The sequence below is a fragment of the Carcharodon carcharias genome, chromosome 28 (genome assembly GCF_017639515.1).
Source record: "Carcharodon carcharias isolate sCarCar2 chromosome 28, sCarCar2.pri, whole genome shotgun sequence".
NCBI lineage: Eukaryota > Metazoa > Chordata > Chondrichthyes > Lamniformes > Lamnidae > Carcharodon > Carcharodon carcharias.
The window spans coordinates 15,626,755-15,646,068 of NC_054494.1; the positions used below are offsets into that span (position 1 = coordinate 15,626,755).

The 19,314-nt window shown below is 44.1% G+C and overlaps 1 protein-coding gene across 2 annotated transcripts in view; it reads right to left on the reverse strand.

The window, feature by feature from the left end:
* Positions 1-7,014: 7,014 nt before the first annotated feature.
* The window catches only part of LOC121270737 (microsomal triglyceride transfer protein large subunit-like), a 95,581-nt gene continuing 83,281 nt past the window's right edge, over positions 7,015-19,314 (reverse strand). For both annotated transcript variants that reach the window (XM_041176116.1, XM_041176117.1), the window contains exons 13-18: positions 17,697-17,794; positions 17,444-17,565; positions 14,959-15,189; positions 12,768-12,892; positions 9,950-10,120; positions 7,015-7,494 (exon numbers count right to left, since the gene is read on the reverse strand). In XM_041176116.1, coding sequence (XP_041032050.1) covers positions 7,347-7,494; positions 9,950-10,120; positions 12,768-12,892; positions 14,959-15,189; positions 17,444-17,565; positions 17,697-17,794 — 895 coding nt within the window. In that variant the 3' untranslated portion in view covers positions 7,015-7,346. The remainder of the gene's footprint in view (positions 7,495-9,949; positions 10,121-12,767; positions 12,893-14,958; positions 15,190-17,443; positions 17,566-17,696; positions 17,795-19,314) is intronic.

A 19,314-nucleotide genomic window follows, 5' to 3' on the forward strand; every position in this document is an offset into this window, starting at 1 on the left:
CAGGTGAACAGCAGCCATCGTCCTGGTCAACAGTTTTGCCCAATTTCCCAGTGGCCTCTTTGCCTCCTGATTTGAACCTTTTTGTTAGCTTTCTTTCAGACTGCTTCAAGCCTCCCCTCTCAGGAGGGGCACCCCTGAGAGTCCCACCTCCGCTGTAGTTGCAGGAGCCGTTACCCAGGCTTTAGGGCACGAGGTTGATGGGGGAGCCCGAAAACGGGTTTGGGGAGTTTTTATACAAAGCCTATTCCTTTGTAGGTGACCGTGGGTTCACACCAGTTCAACCTACTTGGCCGTATAGCTTGTTGGAGACTTTGTTAGTTCAAAACCAGCATAATGACTAGACAGCTTAAACAAATAATGATTACTTCAAGGACAATCCTGAGAGCATCTCAGTCGCTCACATGACTTGAATCTGGCTAGAATCTGAGCACTTTGCTGAAACCTTGAGCGTATATAGGGTGGGTGATGGGGGACTACAAGCGCCCCCCACTGGCATCAGGCACAATGCCCAAGCTGTACTGAAGGCCAGGCCTGACTTACAATTGTCTTGGTCAGATGGCCAAGTTTTCCAGTGCTCACAGCTCGGCACCTTGTCGGTCGGGCTGGGGAGTGGGTTCTGGAGACCAGGACACAGAGGTGCGGCCGGAACTTTACCTAGAGGGGGGAGAGGCGTTTGCAGGGTATTAAGGGGGAGGCTGCACAACGGACCAGGAGGTTCCTTAGGGGCAACTATGGTCCTTCCAACCTGACAAAAAAAATCAAAGGGATATAAAAGCAGCATTTTCCTGACTGCCTGTGGTGGTCACTTTAAGGGCCATGAGTCAGCCCTTCAACACCTGATAACAAAGACAGTTGACATTGGGACATGGTGCCGGAGTTCCTTGTGGGGGCATGTGGTCCAGCAAACTGGAATGAAACCCTCACCTGAAACCTGTGTGCAGGACCCCAGATAAACAGAAGGAGTGGGGAACGGAGGAGGTGAGTTCAGTGCTGTGAATTCTAGGCCATTATTGACTCACACCTGGTCAGCAACCAATTAAAATCAGCCTCTTGTGTGTTTTAAGCGATAGCTTGATATTGGGCCAATGTGTCCCGAGATGATCTTTGTTACAATTTACAAGTTTTCCTTTGGTTCTGTTCATTCTAAGTTTAACTTTGTTTAGACTCAGAATGCATTGAGCTCCCCTTCAGTGGTGCAGATTAATGCAGGCTAAAATTTCAGCTCGGGTCAGTGATCAGGGAAGGACAATTAATCTTAGCCTCCGGCCCTTCATATCAAAGAATGATACGGCACAGAGGTGGGCCATTCGGCCCATCATGCCTCTTTTGGCACTTTGAAAGAACTATCCAATTAGTCCCATTCATTGGCCTGGATTTCCCAGTCCTGACACCAGGAGGCATCGTTGCGGATGGGACTGGAATGGAGAGCTATTGACTTTTAGTTTACTTTGATTTATGAGTTAGTGGTAACGTCACTGGGCTAATAATCCAGAAGCCCAGGCTAATGCTCTGGGGATGTGACTTCAAATCCCACCGTGGCGGAATGAATAAATCTCAGCAACGAGGGCCATGACAACAAGCATCAATTGTTGTAAAAATCCATCTGGTTCACTAATATCCTTCAGGGAAGGAAATCTGCCATCCTTACCTGGTCTGTCCTACATGTGAGTCCAGGCCCACAGCAATGTGCTTGACCTTATTTGCCCTCTGAAATCCCTGATCGAGCCCACTCAGTTCAAGGACAATTGGGGATGGGCAACAAATGCTGGCCTTGCCAGCAATGTCCACATCCCCACGAAAGAATAAAGGGTCATTTTGAACACAGCTATCAACCTTCTCTGCTCTCGGAACAAGAGTCCCCGTGTCATTGGTGTGGTAGTTGCTCCCTGTCTGAATGGAGTAGGCCGGATGGATCCACTTCCACCATTGTTCTTATGTACAAACCCACTGATGGCAACTTTCCCCTCTGCCAATACTTTGTGGAATTATCTACAAGCTTAGTGTTACTTTATAATGAGGGGGAAAGGTTTGCTTTCTATTTTCTGTGCCTCTATGAAGCGTTTGGCAGCCAGTCTAAGGAACGCAGGGATTGACAGGAAAAAAAAAGGAAAGAGAACCAAAGTCCCTCCAAGTTCACCGTCAACCACCCTGGTGATCACATAATAATAACGGAATTGTTGAATAATTGTAACAATCCATTGCAGTGTTCGATGGTTTTCAATTGCTCTGTGTTTGATTGTGTGCGTCTGTTGACTGATCTATGCTCATTGAACTTGATTAGTTGAGCCTGGTTGTGGACTCCGAGAAAAGTAAACCAATTGCAAAAAGAGCACTGAAGAATTGAGTAGACATTTTATCACTGAGTCTACCACAGACCCAGCCAAGAAGCAAGGATAACTCCAGTGAATGAATGCTCTGAGAACCATAATCCTTCTCAAAAATGTGACATTTAACATGATGATGTTCCAAATTACTCATAAAGTGCATCCCAAAGTGTTATTTTCGGGAAGAAGTCCATCTTAGTTCATCTAAATCTGTTTTATCACAATTCACTATTTTTGCGCATCCACCATCAGCAGTAAGTAGGCTGAGGTTAGTTATAGGATCATTTAGATATGTGGGCTATGTCAGAGCATGAATCTGGTTCTCAACATGTCACCTGATGTTTTTCAGCAGCTATGTAAGCTCACAACAGTACCCATCTACTTTCACCCCAACAATGTTCCCTGAGCTTCCCCCCACAATTTGAGGTGAGGACTGACACCAGCCATTCCCATCTCCCTAGCGAGACAGTAAACAACAGCACAAAGTTGGCGGCATTTCTGTGCTGGGAGGCAACAATGATCAGGAACTAGGGCAAGGCCACCAGCTTCCTGGCTGCATTACCCTACAGTACCCTGTGTAAGGAGGCAACCCTTCATCATGTAGACCTTCCATGTGGTGAAACCACTGGGTTATCTTCAAAACAGAACTCGATCAAACGCACTGAATCACTTAACAAGTAGAGTCCCAACTAGAGAATGACCCTCAGCGAGCGGGCCTTCAGGGCTGTCAATTATTTACCTGCTTAGAGTGGGGGAGGGGCATTTTTCACCTAACCAGTTAGTGTTGCCAACCCTCCGGGACTGACCTGAACTCTCCAGGAACTTAACCTTGATCTCCACAGCATCGTTGTGAACAGCTCCAGGAAGATCAATCATAAGGGCTTTTACCCGGTGTCTTACCGGTGTCAAGTTGGATCCCTGCTGAGTCCAGAGGCTAGCAGCTGCTTGGAGGCAGCCTCTCAGCAGCAGGCCATTGGGCCTTTGCTGCCTCCTTTCACTGACCCAATGAACGAGCTGCAGGGGTAAAAAGCCTCGCCTCCATTTTGAGGTGCACTGGTGATCTCCTAACTGCTTTAGCAACACTCAACCCGTCCTGGTGGCGTTGCCAGGCAGGCAGTGCTGCAGGCCCTTCTTTTGGGCCACCTCACTGGGGAACCTGGCTGACATCCCTAATTGGGCGGCGAATGTGGAGACCGCCTCTTAATTGGCCACCTGCCTCAAGATTCCTCATTGGCGGCCTCTGACCCCATGTGGGGTCGCGAGCTGGAAATGGTCCTGACCCGAGATTATGGACAATGGTGGTAAGATTCTGCCCAAAAGAGTCTGTTCTGCTTTCAATAGGTAAATTCCAGAAAGTGGGGAGGAGGATGGACAATGGTGGAAGTGTGGAACAGACCCAGAGTTGACAACCCGAGTACTTCTATAAAGAAAAAAAATTTAAACTGCGACAAAACATCAACTTCATACAGACAGTGCTCAATTCAGTTAGACATATAACAAAATAAGATGATTGTAAACAATGCTGACTGCAATTAGTTTAACTCCAGATTTATAAAAATTAAATTTACATTCAAAAAATTTAGGCCCCGGTTCAAAGTTCAAAGCTGCAGTAGTACTTCACTTGTTGGTTATCCATTGATACTGAATGTGCCCAACTGACCATACCCTGGGGAAACCCGCCACCAGTTAATTTATTCAAAATAGAGAATGGCTTGCCATTATCCAGGGAGCATGGGGAGTGAATTTGATCGTGAATTAGCTGCTGTTGTATGTCTTCCCTCCATTACCTTACCCTTTGAACTCAGTTCTCACTGCAGGCCAAGATTCAAACTACAGCCTGTGCTGAGTTCTGCTGAAGTGTCATGAGGACTCGAAACGTCAACTGTGTTCTTCTCTGCCGATGCTGCCAGACCTGCTGAGTTTTTCCAGGTATTTCTGTTTCTGTTTTTGTCATGGGTTTCAGCATTGGTCAAAGGGTCCGCAGTACCCACTCTGTTACAGTTCACTCAGGGGAATTTCAAAGTTTGCGGACGAAACGAAAATTGGAAGCATCGTAAACTATGAGGTGGATAGTGTAGAACATCAAAGGACATAGACAAGCAGGTAGAATGGGGGCGACAGTTGGCAGGTTTTTAAAAAAATATTCATTCATGGGATGTGGGCATCGCTGGGTAGGCCAGCATTTATTGCCCATCCCTAACTGCCCAGAGGGCATTTTAAGAGTCAATCACGTTGCTGTGGGTCTGGAGTCACATGTAGGCCAGACCAGGTAAGTTCGGCAGGTTTCCTTCTCTAAAGGACATTAATGAATGATGAATCCTTAACAACAATCCACAATGGTTTCATGGTCATCATCAGACTTCTAAATTTCAGATTTTTATTGAATTCTAATTTCACCATCTGCTGTGGTGGGATTCGAGCTCAGGTCTCCAGAATACCTGCCAGTCCAGTAACAATACAACTAGGCCGCCGCCTCCCCCACGATGAAGGTCAATGTGGAAAAATGAGAAGTGATTCATTTTAGTAAGAAGAGCATGAAGAGACAATATAAAATAAAGGGCACAATTCTAAAGGGGGTGCAGCAGCAGAGGGGCCTGGGTGTGTATGCACTTAAGTCATTGAAGGTGGCAGGACAGGTTAAGAGAGTGGTTAATAAAGTATACAGTATCCTGGGGTTTATTAACAGGCACATAGAGTACAAGAGCAAGGAGGTTGTGTTGAACTTTTGTGGGATGCCAGTTCGGCCTCAGCTGGAGTATTGTGTCCAGTTGAGGGTGCTGCACTTTAGGGAGGATGTGAAGGCGTTAGAGAAGGTGGAGGAAAGATTTGTGAGAATGGTTCCAGGAATGAGGAATGTTAGTTATTAAAGATAGTTTGGAGAAGTTAGGACGGTTCTCCTTGGAAGAGAAAAGGCTGAGAGGAGATTTGACAGAGATTTTCGAAATCGTGAGGGGCCTGGACAGAGTAGATCGGGAGAAACTGTTCCCACTCGTGCAAGGATCGAGAACCAGAGGGCACAGATTTAAAGGAATTAGTAAAAGCAGCAAAAGTGACACGAGGAAAAAGCTTTTTCACGGAGCAAGTGCTTAGGTTCTGGAATGCATTGCCCGAGAATGTGGTGGAGGCAGTTTCAATTGAAACAGTCAAAAGGGAATTAGGCTGTATCTGAAAAGGGAGAATGTGCAAGGTTACAGGGAGAAGTTGGAGGGCTGGTGCTGAGGGAAATGCTCATTCGGAGAGCTAGTGCAGATACGATGGGTTGAACGGCCTCCTTTTGTGCTGTAACAATTCTGTGATTGTGCGAGTGTGAGTTGCTGTGACATGGTTCTATGCATGTTGTAGTCTGGAGCTACGGACAGTGATGGTAAAGGCTTCAATTTTCTTCCCATCGAATGGCTGATGAGGCATCTCTCCCGCTTTTCCTGCCTGGCGTGTGTTGGAAGGATTTGCAGGTTGATGTTCAACCCGTTTGGCTGCATTTTGAACAATCGTGGGTAGGGTCAGGTAAATTGGCCAGGATTCTGGCTCCCGAATGCTCTACGGGAACCACTTCCTGGAGAACTGTCACTTGCCGATCTTGGACAAGGACATGATGGATTGGGATCAGCCTCTCCCCCCGTTAAAGAAACTGCTCTCACTCACAGCCAGGACTCAACACATTAAGAGAGGTGCTCTTGCAGAGAGATTGGTGAGCATCAGTTTTCAGAGGGGGGGTAAACAAAATGGGGAGGGGGACAAATCAGAGGAGAGAAACAACAAAAAAAATTGCATTTATATAGCACCTTAAACACAGTAAACTATCCCAAGGTGCTTCAGACAAAAAAAATGACACTGAGCCTCACAAGGAGACATTAGGACATGTAACCAAATGCTTGGTCAAAAGGGTAGGTTTTAGGGAGCGCCTTAACAGGGGAGAGATGAGTAAAGGAGAGGTTTTCAGGTAGCGAATCTGAGAGTCTAGGGCCTAGATGGCAAAAGGCATGGCTGCCAATGGTGGGTTGAAGGGAGAGGAGAATGCATAAGGAGTCAGAGCTGGATGGTTGCAGAGTTCTCAGACTCTGGTAGGATTCAGAAGCTTTTAAAGAAAGAGAGAGAGAGAGAGAAAGGGAAGGAGGCCACGGAGAGTTAAATAGCAGCAATGACTGTCAGGAGTTGACAGCACAGTTTTGTTTTTGAAATATTGGCAGCTTCTATCCAAATAAAGAGTGAGCAAACCTTTCATAAGTTAATGAGTGAAGCCCACTGACAGAGCGGGTCTTGTCTATTCTGAACGCATTAAATCCACCCTCTGCAAATGAGAACCAAATCAAGCAATTATTTTTTGGTGGAGGAGGGCCGGGGTGGTTGGGGGGGGGGGGGGGGGGTGGTGGTGATGGGGGTCACTTGGACACTTCTGCTATCTCATGGAGAAGTGTTTCACCTCAAACCGTCCACCTGCAACCCTCCTGGCCTCTGAATGGCTCGCCAGAAATAGGCAGGCAAGTCAAAGCCCATTGTTCTGACCTTGCCTTTGGCGAATACACGGGAGCGTATGCAACTGATAAAGCGATTAAAGTGGGAAGGGAGAAAAACTGGGTAAAAGGTAAAAGTAAAACACCAAAGCACAGCTTAGGGAATGGGAGACAATTATATGAAACACTCCACAACCAGCTTTGCAAGATTAACCAACACGTGGCATACTGCAGATTTGAATAAGTGGCTTTTATCACCACAGTACTTTGATTGCTCCAAGAGACATGCTGTTACATCTTACGGCTTTCACTGATTTTCACATTGGCACTTTTCCTTTTAAATTGCTTCACTAATATCACCAATTGAAGGAGCGTGTCTGCAAGAGAACAGATTAACTCTAAATTCGCCTGGCAACAGAGGCTGGGAATTTCCTCGGTGTCACGGGTAAATGGAATTTTTTTTACACTGCACTTCCAGCAAAGTTACAGCAGGAGGCAGCGTCGGGCCCAGCTAATTCTGCACTTGGACAGGGCACTCAGTGTCGAATAAGTTCACTGCCAGCTCTGAAGCTTATGCTCTCTCTGAGAGCAGCTTCTTACACATTTCTGAGTTGGCGTGATGCAGCGGTAGCTCTGTGCCCTGAGCTCTCAGTGTTCTCTTCTTCCCAATGGTAAACTGTACCCCTTTTTCCAAAGACTCGTAGATTGTCACCGTCTCTCTGAAAACGAAGGAGGAAGAGACAACTTTAAGCCTCAACTCTATTTATATTCTGTGATGAAGAGCAACTTTCAAAATGGTGGAGATAACTGAACACCAAATATCCAAATGGGCCAATCTCCTAAAAGGGCAAACTAGATTGACATCGCCTGTAGGGCCCTAGAGAGCCATTAATTAGAGGGGAGAGTGCATGCACCTCCGAGTCAGAGGGTTGTGGGTTCAAGCCCCACCTGAGCCCATAATCCGAGCTGATGTTTCAGCGCTGTACTGTGGGGGTGTAGCACTGCTGAGGGATGCCTGCACAGCTGAACATAAAAGTTTGAAGGGCCGAGGAGTTCTACTGGCCAACATTTATCCCTCAAACAACACCACCAAAAACAGGCTGAATAGTCAGTTATCTAATTTGCAGTTTGTGGGATATTTCTGTGAGTGTACTGGTAGTTGCAACTGTAGTTGAACTGGAGGCAGTTCAGAGGAGGTTCATTAGATTGATTCCAGAGATGCTGGGCTGGTCTTATATGGAGAAACTGAGCAATTTAGGCCTATACTTGCTGGAGTTTAGAAGGGTCAGAGGAGATCTAATTGAGGTATATAAGATGCTAAAGGGGATAGACAAAGTAGACGTGGAGTGGATGTTTCCCCTTCTGGGGCATTCTAGAACAAGAGGCCATGGTTTTAGGCTAAGGGGCGGTAGATTTAAATCAGAGATGAGGAGGAATTACTTTTCTCAAAGGGTCGTGAATCTGTGGAATTCACTACCTCAGAGTGCAGTGGATGCCGGGACGCTGAATAAATTTAAGGAGGAGGTAGACAGATTTTTAATTAGCAACGGGTTGAAATGTTATGGGGAGAGGGCGGGAAATTGGAGCTGAGGCCGAAATGAGTTTAGCCATGATGGTATTGAATGGCGGGGCAGGCTTGAGGGGCTGAATGGCCTACTTCTGCTCCTAGTTCTTATGTTTCCCTACAATGGTACATAGTTAAAAAAAATTAATCATTGGCTGTGAAACCCTGGTTGTGCCTGGAAAAATGCTAACAGGACGAGCTTTAAAGCAAAATGTAACAGGGTAAAAATGAATATAAGATGAACTCTTGGATTTTATTAACGTGTCTGTTTACAAGGAAGAGGAATCTGACAAAATATTGATAGAAGCGGAGATAGTGGGGGAAATGGATACGGTGAAAATTGAGAGGGGGGTCCTAAAAAGGGTAGATAAGTCACCTGGTTCAGATGACTTGCATCCCAGGTTGCTAAAGTAAGTAGGGGCGGAGATAGCGGAAGGGCTTGCCATAATCTTCCAATTTTCCCTAGATACAGGGGAGGTGCCAGAGGATTGGAGTGTTAAATGTGACCCCCTTATTCAAGAAAGGGTGTAAGGACAGTCCTAGCAATTACAGGTTAGTTAGTTTAACACCCGCAGTGGATAAAGTTTTAGAAACAATAATAAGGGGGAAAAAAAAAATCAACAGGCACATGGTGAGGTTTGAGTTAATTAGGGAAAGCCAGCATGGATTTGTAAAAGGCAGATTGGGACACTTGCCTTTATCAATCGAAGCATAGATTACAAAAGTAGGGAGGTCATGCTGGAGTTGTAGGGAACCTTGGTGAGACCACAGCTGGAGTACTGTGTGCAGAGCCCCAATTAAAGTAGTCAGTTCTGGTCACCATATTTGTGAAAGTCCTTGAGATGGTGCAGAGGAGATGGTTCCAGGGATTGGGGAGGGAGGTAGGAAGGCGTTAGTTACAAGGTTAGGTTGGAATAGCTGAGGTTGTTTATCATTGGAACAGAAATTGAGGGAAAATTCGATAGAGGCGTACGAGATTATGACAGGCTCGGATAAGATAGACAACGAGAAACTGCTCCTATTAGCTAATGGTACAAGACTAGGTTCACAGATTTCAGGTTTTGGGCAAGAGATGCAGGGGGAATATGAGGAAGAGCTTTTTTATGCAGTGAGCAGAAATGATCAATGATTTCAAAAGGAAATGGATGGGCACTTGAAGGAAATAAAATTGCGGGGCCCCAGGAATCGAGTTGGGGGGGTGGTAGGATTGTCTGGGTTGCTCCATGGAGAGTCAGCACAGACTGAATGGGCCGAGTGACCTCCTCCTTAACCAGGGTTTGCTCATTGTGCCCTCCGCATGGTGAATCCCCACCCGCTGCTGGGTTAATACCACCAGCAGCAGGATGAGGCTCTTCAGTAGGCATTAACTGCCCACTCAAGGGGCCTCAATTGGTGGCGGGGTGGGGGGAGGCTGACCACGAGCCTTCCTGCCACAGACTTAATTGGAGTGGGGGGGGTGGGGGGGGGGGCACAGGAAGGTGGTGGGATCCCTGCCCGACACCCTCCCGCCCAATGAAATGTCCCCTCGCCAAACTCACCATGGGAGAGAACGTTAACTTCTGCCCTAGGAATGTGGCAAAGATAGAAGGTTTACACTTGACCTGCTTTACCTGTATGGGAACAACTTTTTTAGCAGCTGTAGGCAGGTCAGAATCGGGGAATCCAAAAAGTTAACAGAGCTGACAAACTCCAATGAAGACGCCACCTCAGAACTGCTGTTCACTCCCACATGAGCAAAGGGGGTGTCCACATCGATTACAGAATTAATCACCAGCATCCCTCTGCAGATCAATGGAAAAAGTATGACAATTATATACTGGCATTTAACAAGGCTCTAAACAAGCGAACGAGCAACAGATCTACATTTACCAGTGCTTGCAAATTACTCTTTCCCTCTTCCAGAATGGACCAGGCAGGTTTTGCAAATCTTACAAACTCTATTAAATTGCCAGAGTTTGACAGATAGCTGTCCTCACAGCTCAGAATGTGGCTCAATGGCAAATGTTGCTTGATAGCACGTTTACATTAAGTGTCTGGTGTCGTGTTGCTGCATTAAAATGTTCAGTGTAAATGTGAGCTATTGCTGTTCTCACTGTGTGCCGATTCTCACCTGGTCACGGAAAGGATGAGAGAGCTCCCATAGCACAGCAACAAACTGCAATTTGCTGTAAATTAAGTCTTGCCATGGCCACACCAACCTCCCATTCAGCTGAGAAGTATATAAATAAAACATTTATCCCTCAACCAGCATCACTAAAGCTTTACTTCATGCCTGTTCATGGGATCGTGCAGCGCACACAAGGGTGCCGTGTTTAGGAACATAAGAAAATAGAAGCAAGAATAGGCCATTCGGCCTCTCTAGCCTGCTCTGACATTCAATACGACCATAGCCGATCTTCTTCCTCAAACCCACTTTCTCACCCAATCCCCATAATCCTCCATTTCCCACCAGACCGAAAGTCTGTCTACCTCAGTCTATTCCGCGATGAAGCAACCCTCTGGGATAGACACAGTGGTTGGAATTTTATGGCTCCATCGTGGTGGGAGCTGGGCCGATAAATGATGCGAGCCGTTCAAAACCTCCACTGACTCAGGCGAAACTGGACGACCTCGTCTGTGGGAGGGGCCATAAAAGTCCGCCCGCCCTGTGTGTGTGTGTGTGTGTGTGTGTGTGTGTGTGTGTGTGTGTGAGAGACCAATCTAATTGAACTGAAGACAGTCAGACTGCAAGGTTTAAATCATCAATGGGATACAGTAAAAGAAGGCATCTTTGAAGTGGAGTTGAACAAGCTAAGATGGGATACCAGTAGATTCAGCATGAATAGGAATTTGCATTAGGAGATAAAAGAGGAGTTGAATTTTTAGCTGTTGAATTTCAAAGGGAAATAAAAGGAAGTTTTATAATTGGCAAAGATCATAAATGAATAAAGCAAAGTTAAGTTTATTTTTTCTGAAAGTAGGTAACAATATAGGACAACATGAAAGATTTTTATATTCTGGGAAAGGCAACTTCCAAAGAAAATTAAGAACAATGAGCTTAAAGATGAAAGGGAAAAAGCATATTTAAGGGAAGGTTAAAAGCTGTATGAGGTGTGTGGCCCATGTAATCTTGAAGAATGTGCTATGCGAGGACAGACTGGTGAAATAAGCAGTCTCTAGCCACCCCAGAGAAGTGTTTGCTTGTTCCAGAAAACAAGGTTTTGTTACAAGACTTGGATTTCCACTGCCAAGCGAGGGGGAGAGAGAAGCCTGTGAAATATCTCCCCTATAGCAACAGTGGGTGCCTAGCAGTATTACTGGAGTTTTTTATAGGTTAAGAATCTATAGGGAATGTTGCTTGGAAAAGACAGAAGTAGAAGTATTTTGGAAAATGTTGTAAGACTGAATTTAACGGTGTAACTGTAATCTTGTGTTTAAGTTTTCTTTTGTTATTAAACGTTTTAATTTAATATTTAAAATCTCCAAAAGTGGCCTGGCAATTACCACCTGCCCCATCATAACATCAGTCACTGAATAGAAATGTGTTATTTGCAATATGGCAATGGAGATAGGGGACTTCAGAATCCTGCTTCACAGAGGCCTCTAGTGGCCAAAACCTACAACCCCATTGTGACAGTTGACATTGAAAAAATGAACATCTCAACATGGCATGATCACATCTCATGCGTGAGCCTAGATTGTCAGTATCAATTGACTATTGGGAGGAGGCAGAAGGTGAGGCAACTAAATCAACCAAATGGAAATGGGTGAATTCTATGAAGGGCAGGCAATCCACTCTGCCAGATTATCAGATGGTAGTGACCAAAATCTATTTCTCAATGAACAGGTATAGAAATGAATAAATCCAGGTGTCTAAAGCATAAAGTTCAGGCAAAACTGGAACTGTGACAATAAGAACTAGCCTTTGATAAGTCCCAAGAGACTTCACTGGGATGTTTTATCATCCAAAAATTGGTACCAAGCCACATAAGGAAACATTAGAACAGGTGGCCAACAATTTGGTTGAAAAGGTAGTTTTTAAGGAAGGCCTTAGTGGAAGAGAGAGAGGTGGACTGGTGTGGGGAAGGAATTGTGGACAATATCCGTGGTCTAATGACTTTTCAGTCCCGATATTTGCTCAAGCTCGCCTTCACGAGAAATGACTAAACTACGGGCACTCTTAGCTCATTAGACATTTACTAACAGCTTGATCGAAATACCAAGAGTTCACTTGTAACTCATTGGAGCTGAACCATTGGTTATGATAGTGCTGATTGTCCAAAATTGTGGACATGGAGCACTGAGCTTAGTCAAAGACAAAGTAACTGATGGAATTGGATAGCTTAACTGATGCGGCAGAGTTTAATAATTAAGTTATGAATTATACCAATACCACTTTCATAGAAAAACACAATGCAACGGCTGGCATCAATCCTTTTATTTACATACCTATTTCTAATGTTGGTTTTGGATCTTTGACTCCACAAGCTGAGCTCAATGCTGCCTGAAATGTCAATTCCAAGCCCCCCTTGAAATTCAGTGTTTGCTTGAAGCCCAGACTGTAATAAGATTGCCTACAGGAGAGAGGAAATTGAACACACTGGATCTGTACATCAATAGTAAGTATTTTTAATCTGTGCTGAGTGAACTGAGAAAATAATGTATTATCTCTGTTATTTGCAATGTAATTTTAAATTCCCTAAGCTTCCTGAATAGAAATAGATTAATCTGAAATGACAGCGGGTGAACATTGACTTCCGCAATCTTCTTATTTTCAAACTGGTTTTAATTTCACACCTTGCCCCTTGTTTTTGATCCATTACCTATATTTCCTGTCTTTCTTTACATTTCACTCTCCCTCAGCTATCTATACACCCTTAGTTGTCCATTACTTGATTGAGATGATTGTAATGTCATTCTATTCATGGTTCCTCTCTGTTTCCCATCTGCTAGTTCTGATTATTTTAATATCCCTGTCTGCCTCTCATTTTCTTAGTTTTGGACAGGAGTCTGCACTTAAAACACAAACCTGTCTTTTCTCTCAGCACATACAGACCAACCTGCTGTGTTTCTAACATTTTCTCTTTTTTGTTTTTCAATCCATCTACTTGAATTCCATAAATTTGTATTGCAAATAGAAAATAATCACGTGATTCGCCATGGTTGACCATACACAATATTACCATACTTTTTGGGAAAAATTGCAAATTGACTCAATGCCTAATATTGGGCTTCCTGCACGCTACCCAGGCTTCTATTTCACTGCAGTAATGAGGGATTGCTGCACCATTAGATGTGCCATCTGTCACATGTGGTGTCCATCTGCTCAGGCGGATGTAGAAGATCCTGTAGACTACTGGAAAAGGAGCAAGGAGTTCTTCCAGTGTCTCAGCTAATATTCCCCCCCTAAAATAATGCCACTGAAACCATTCATTTATTTCCAGTTAATGTCTTGTCAATTACCTTTTAAGGTTTGTTAATGTCATGTCAATTACATTGTTAAGGTTAAAAGCAACAGGTTATAGGTGTTAATTGTCTTTCAGCACATATAAATAGGGGACAACTGGGACACTGGGCTGAGTGGGAGGAGAGACTGAACAAGTCAATAAACTCCCTCAGTAAGGAAAAGCTCTGTGTCTTTGTTTCGGCTTTATCAGTTAGCTTGGATCCTGTTAACAGGACCTTGCTGTGCACAGATTGGTTCCTATATTTGCTTACAAAACAGTGACTATATTTCAATATTAATGTGCTAAAGTGCTTCATAAATAAAAGCTCTTCCTTTCCAAGAACCTTACAATGATTCCACCCAGAATAACTAAAAGGCATTAATTATTCAAAACAAGGAGATAAAGTAAAACCAGGATAAGGAAACTTGCAAAAGTATATATCAAAATATCTAAAATTAAATTGCCACAACACTGGATGTCATTAATGTTGTACATATTGTATAACATGTATAAAATCTATATTTTGGTGCTTAAATACAATTGTTCATTGCCATGGTTTTGTTATTGTCTTGGCTTCACTGAAGGTTGTAACATATCGCTGCTATGTTCGAATATCATTATCAATGCCAACTTGCAGGAATTGTTGAAGTAACAATTCTGACTGTAATCATCTTATTTGATTGTTGCTATTGACTACTGTAGATCAATGGAGATGTTTGTTATGACATGTTTAAGAAAAGAAAGTCTTGCATTTATTGAGTGCTTTTTTATGACTACCAGATGCCTCAAAGTGCTTTACAGCCAATGAAATACTTTTTTGAAGTGTAGTCATTGTTATAATGTAAGAAAGGCAGCAGCCAATTTGCACAAAGTAAGCTCCAACAAACAGCAATGCGATGGTGACCAAATAATTTGTTTTTCCGGTGTTGACTGAGGGATAAATAATGGCCAGGACACCAAGGATAACTCCTCTGCTCTTTTTTACATTCACCCAAACAGACACCTCCAACAGTGCTGCACTCCCTGAGTACTGCACTGGAGTCTCAGTGTGGATTTTTGTGCTCAAATCCTGGAGTGAGACTTGAACCCAGAGCCCTGTGAATCAGAGGCAGGAGTGCTACAAACTGAACCATGGCTGACTGTAGTTTGCATCAATCTGTTTGTAATAATGAGGTTGTGTTGAACTTCATTACCTGTAGATGGTCAATAAGTAAGATGGATCCTTTTATTATGCTTATAGGCTCTTCAGTGATGGACCAGATCTTTTCCATTAAGTCAGTGTATCCTTGGAAAAACACAACAGGAGGGAGCTGGACATCGAAGAGGATAACCGACATACCAGCCATGGCTTCATCATCATCACCCTCAGCTTCCTTCGAGCTTTCTCTGAAAAATGAGTCTAGGCCTTGGGCTTCGATTGTTACCTGTTCCCAATATGAAGAGGTGTATGTGATTAGTAACAGTGACAATAAGGAGAGGGATGGCTGCACCACGTCAAATCAGAGCTGGATCTAGATCAAGTTCCGGGAAAGCCAGCCCACAGCATAGGAAAACATGCTAAACACTTAATATGAGAATGTTGCGTGTACTATGTGAAATTGCCAGACTACTCTAGCTTATATAGAATCTATAAAGCAAAACTTATTGTGTCACCAGAATAATGATGGTTCTGTCAATGGATGTCAAACTTTTGTTTTATGTAGGGGTTTTTCTTCACTTGCTCTTGGTGTTGATGGCACTAGCCAACCATTGAGATGGTGGTGGTGCAGCCTGCTCTCTCAACGGGCTCATTGCTACGATGGTGCAGGTAAAGAAGTAGCAACTCTCTTGGCGTTCTCCCAATCGGCGGCTGTAATTTCAGTGGAAGATTATCAGAAATCCCACCGTAAGCAGCGTGGACAGAGTTCCTGCTAAGGCTACAGCAGGAAACCCCTGACGAGAATAACAAGGTTTTGACAATGCGAAAGTGAAGAATTATGTTCACACGCTGGGCAGCTGCAACGTTGACAGTAAATCATTTAAAACAAAGAGAAGATCCCTTGCAGAAAAACTCCAACAGAAACTTCCGAAATGTAAGTAAAATGCAAACATACAGAAAATAGAGAAGAAATTTGAGAGGAAGTTTTACGGTCCCAATAACCTCAATGTTTAAGTAATTATATTTGTTTTGACCTCTGAGCACCAGAGGCACCAAGTGTTGCTATAGTTCCAGCCATATAACGCACTCCTAGCCATGATTTATCCATGCAGTAATTACCTTGTGGGACAAGAGCAACCTCTCCTAGAAAACCAAGCTGTGAGCCTACCAAGCCTACGGCCTCAGTGCACCCCTATACGATGGCGAGAGCCGCACAACGTATGCTAGGCAGGAGAAACAGTTTCTGCCTTCGCTGATTCAGACGTATCCTTGGCATTTCTTGGCAGGACAAGTCACTAACTCAGAGGTCCTGCAGCCTGCTAATTCCATAGGCATACACTGATAGCTAAGCCAACGAGGTCTGCATCGGCTCGGCCATATTCATCAGATGGATGATGGCCACGTACCCAAAGATCTTCCGCACTGGCCACTGGGTCACTATCTGCCAGGCATCCATACCGCTTCGACAAGGCAACTTGCAGGGCAGATAGGACGCTGGCACTAACAACTGGGAGATAGTTGCCAACGGCCATGACCCCGGGGGCTGACTGTTTGAAAGGGCATTAGAAGAGGTGAGGGGAAATGGAGAGCTCAGCTGGCTGAGAAAAGGGTCCGGACAAAACAGTGGCCAGCGAATTATGCACCTCTTCAGCCACTGTCTTCCACTGCAGTAAATGCAGCAGAGACTGTCATGCCAGGGTGAAGGGGAGGGGGGGCTCCTGAAGCATGCCAGGCAATGCCTAACACAGAGATAAAAGCAAAAATACAATGCCTAACACAGAGTTGGCCACGTAGTGCAAGCCACTGTGAGCCTTCGATCTCATAAGACAAAGTGCATTAACCCTACAAGCCTGGCAGTGCAAATATAAGGATAATCAACAGAATAAAATGCCATCAACATATGCTCCCTCCTTTTGTACCTCTCACCACACTTAATGACAGTGACAGTTTATTGGCTCAAATTTCAACCCCCTTTTCTTTAAACTGATGGATGTGCCATTGGAATCAGTGAGTTGTATCATCGTCCGCAGGGTACAAGAGATGGGCCCCTTAGCATTAATGCAGCTGATGTTAAATGCACTTGTATGTATGTAATATGATCCACAATCTGGAGTTGATCCTCAATGAGGTTATTAAACACTCAGGTGCTCCAAAGTGAAGACATTTCCCTCCTTCTTACTGAAGTCAATATTTTGGTTATGGGATTTGGTAAATTGGACACTAACACAATTATAACCTTTAAACAATACTCAACCACAAGCTTTGAACTCTGTTGAGTACAAACCCATTTCCATCTGTTTCAGATGAGGTTACAGAGCTTCATAGTTTGCCATTGTGAGATTTGAACTCTTGATACTCTTTTGAGTAAACCTGTTTCCATCTGTTTCAGATGAAGTTACATTGTTTCATAGTTTGCCATTGTGAGATTTGAACTCTTGATCTTGGGGTTACAAACCCAGTACCATAACCACTTGGCTATTTAGGCCAAGCACCACAAGCTTTGATGTGAAGTTGAGCAGACTGAAAACAAACAAACACACCTGACTTGCATGAAGCTTACTTTCCCGGGTGGATACGAAGATATCCGAGTAACTCTGCTTTAAGATTCCATTGTCTGCAAAGAGTAAGTCCAGGTTGTACAAGGACACTGTATCTGTGGTAACTTGTAAAGAAAGAAATTAAATTGAAACAGATTTCTTTAAATAAGTAATTACTGAAACTATATTTCATGCAATCTGATAGCTCCATTTTAAATGTTAATGATTATTGATTTGCAGGTTAAATTCCTTTTACCTGCTAAATAACCGGAAGAGGAAGATGAACTCCCAGCTCTGGATAGTCGATTGTAATTATATATCCTTGGGTCTTTCAGTACTTTGCGAATTAATTTGCTGCAATGATTAAAAGTAAAAGGATTATGTAAGCGTTAAGAGGTTTCTCGTACAATTCCCAGGAATAATTGGAAGCGTAACCATAGGGAACATAATTGCATATACCTCAACAACAATTTAGGATTAAGTAGCGCAGCACAAAACATTATTCTCCTAACTCCAGACCAATGACATGGAATTATCTTCCTATATGGTGTGAAGGGGCAGCCTCAGCACACTTCCTGCTGGTGAAAACCTACAGGAAGCACATTTGGCCGCTTCACATAGATTCCACGAGGATGGCTAAGGTGAGAGTAAACACTTCACCCTGCTTCAAAAGTGTTCATTCTAAGTTGGAGTCTGTGACTACTTGTTGGGCTAAAGTAGTGGAGTCAATCTTAACCATCGAATCCTGATAGATGGGCCTCACACAATCTACAGAACAGGCAAATACAAACTCACTGACATCGCCCTCGCAACGCCAAACAAAGGCCCATTTGTTAGGAGCTGCCCAATCTGCTGTGGGTACTGCCACCGCTTTCCTGGACCATCTAAATGCAGTTCCACAAATCAGTCCCTTTAGGTTATGAGTTAAATCAAGGCCGTGATGCAAAACTGCTGTTGCAGAGAGCTGACCCAGAGTCACACCTGAGGAAACCACTTCTTTTCTTCCCAGGCCTACTGCACGTGGCTGGAATAAGAAGAAATTCCACGACGATGAGACCTTTTATACGATGATGTGTCGCTGTTGTAGCTTCAATGGGGTAAGAGCTGACTTCTGCATTGCCTGCATTTTCCAATTTGGCTGACACAGGATTGTGTAAACATGAGGCAGCTGTGCACAGAGCAGGCCATCATATATCTGTGCCAGTTCACCAAACTTACAATATAACCTGCTGCCTGCTCCATCACTTCACCCAGTCTGCAGCCCAATAATCATGAGGAATTAAGGGCATGTAATTATCAATCAGGAATTAGCAACAGTCCAGTAACATAGGTTAACTGCTAGTGCCTTCCATGGAGTGTCACAGTTGCAACTGCTTCTTAAAGGGGCAGATAATTTCTACTAAGTCATGGTGCCCAAACCATTATGTCCCAACCTATTCATGCTCACCTCCTCATCTACTGTCATCTTGTGCTGTGTTCCTGTTATTTTAAACAATGACAAATAAATACTCAGCCGAACGTTCAAATCAAGTAAATAGAATGTGCTTCCTCCCTATTGCCGTTGTGAATAACTTGTTTTGACTCCTTGGTGTTTTACTTCACGTGTATAATACTCAGCCTCCTCACTGAATTCTTTGAGGGAAGAGTTAAGTATTTGAGTACTAGAAATGCAATGCTGTACTGGCTAACTGGCCGACCATAGTCATGTGACTCTGCCTCTGGGGGCAGATATCTTAAGGTCAGTTCAAAAGAGGCTCTCACTGAGTACACACTGAAGTGGTACAGCTGTCCTTATACATGAAACAGTAAGGGTACTTTCTTGGTTGCAGTGTTTTGCTGACCCTAGACCTTGTGGGGATATACATTTCCAGCTC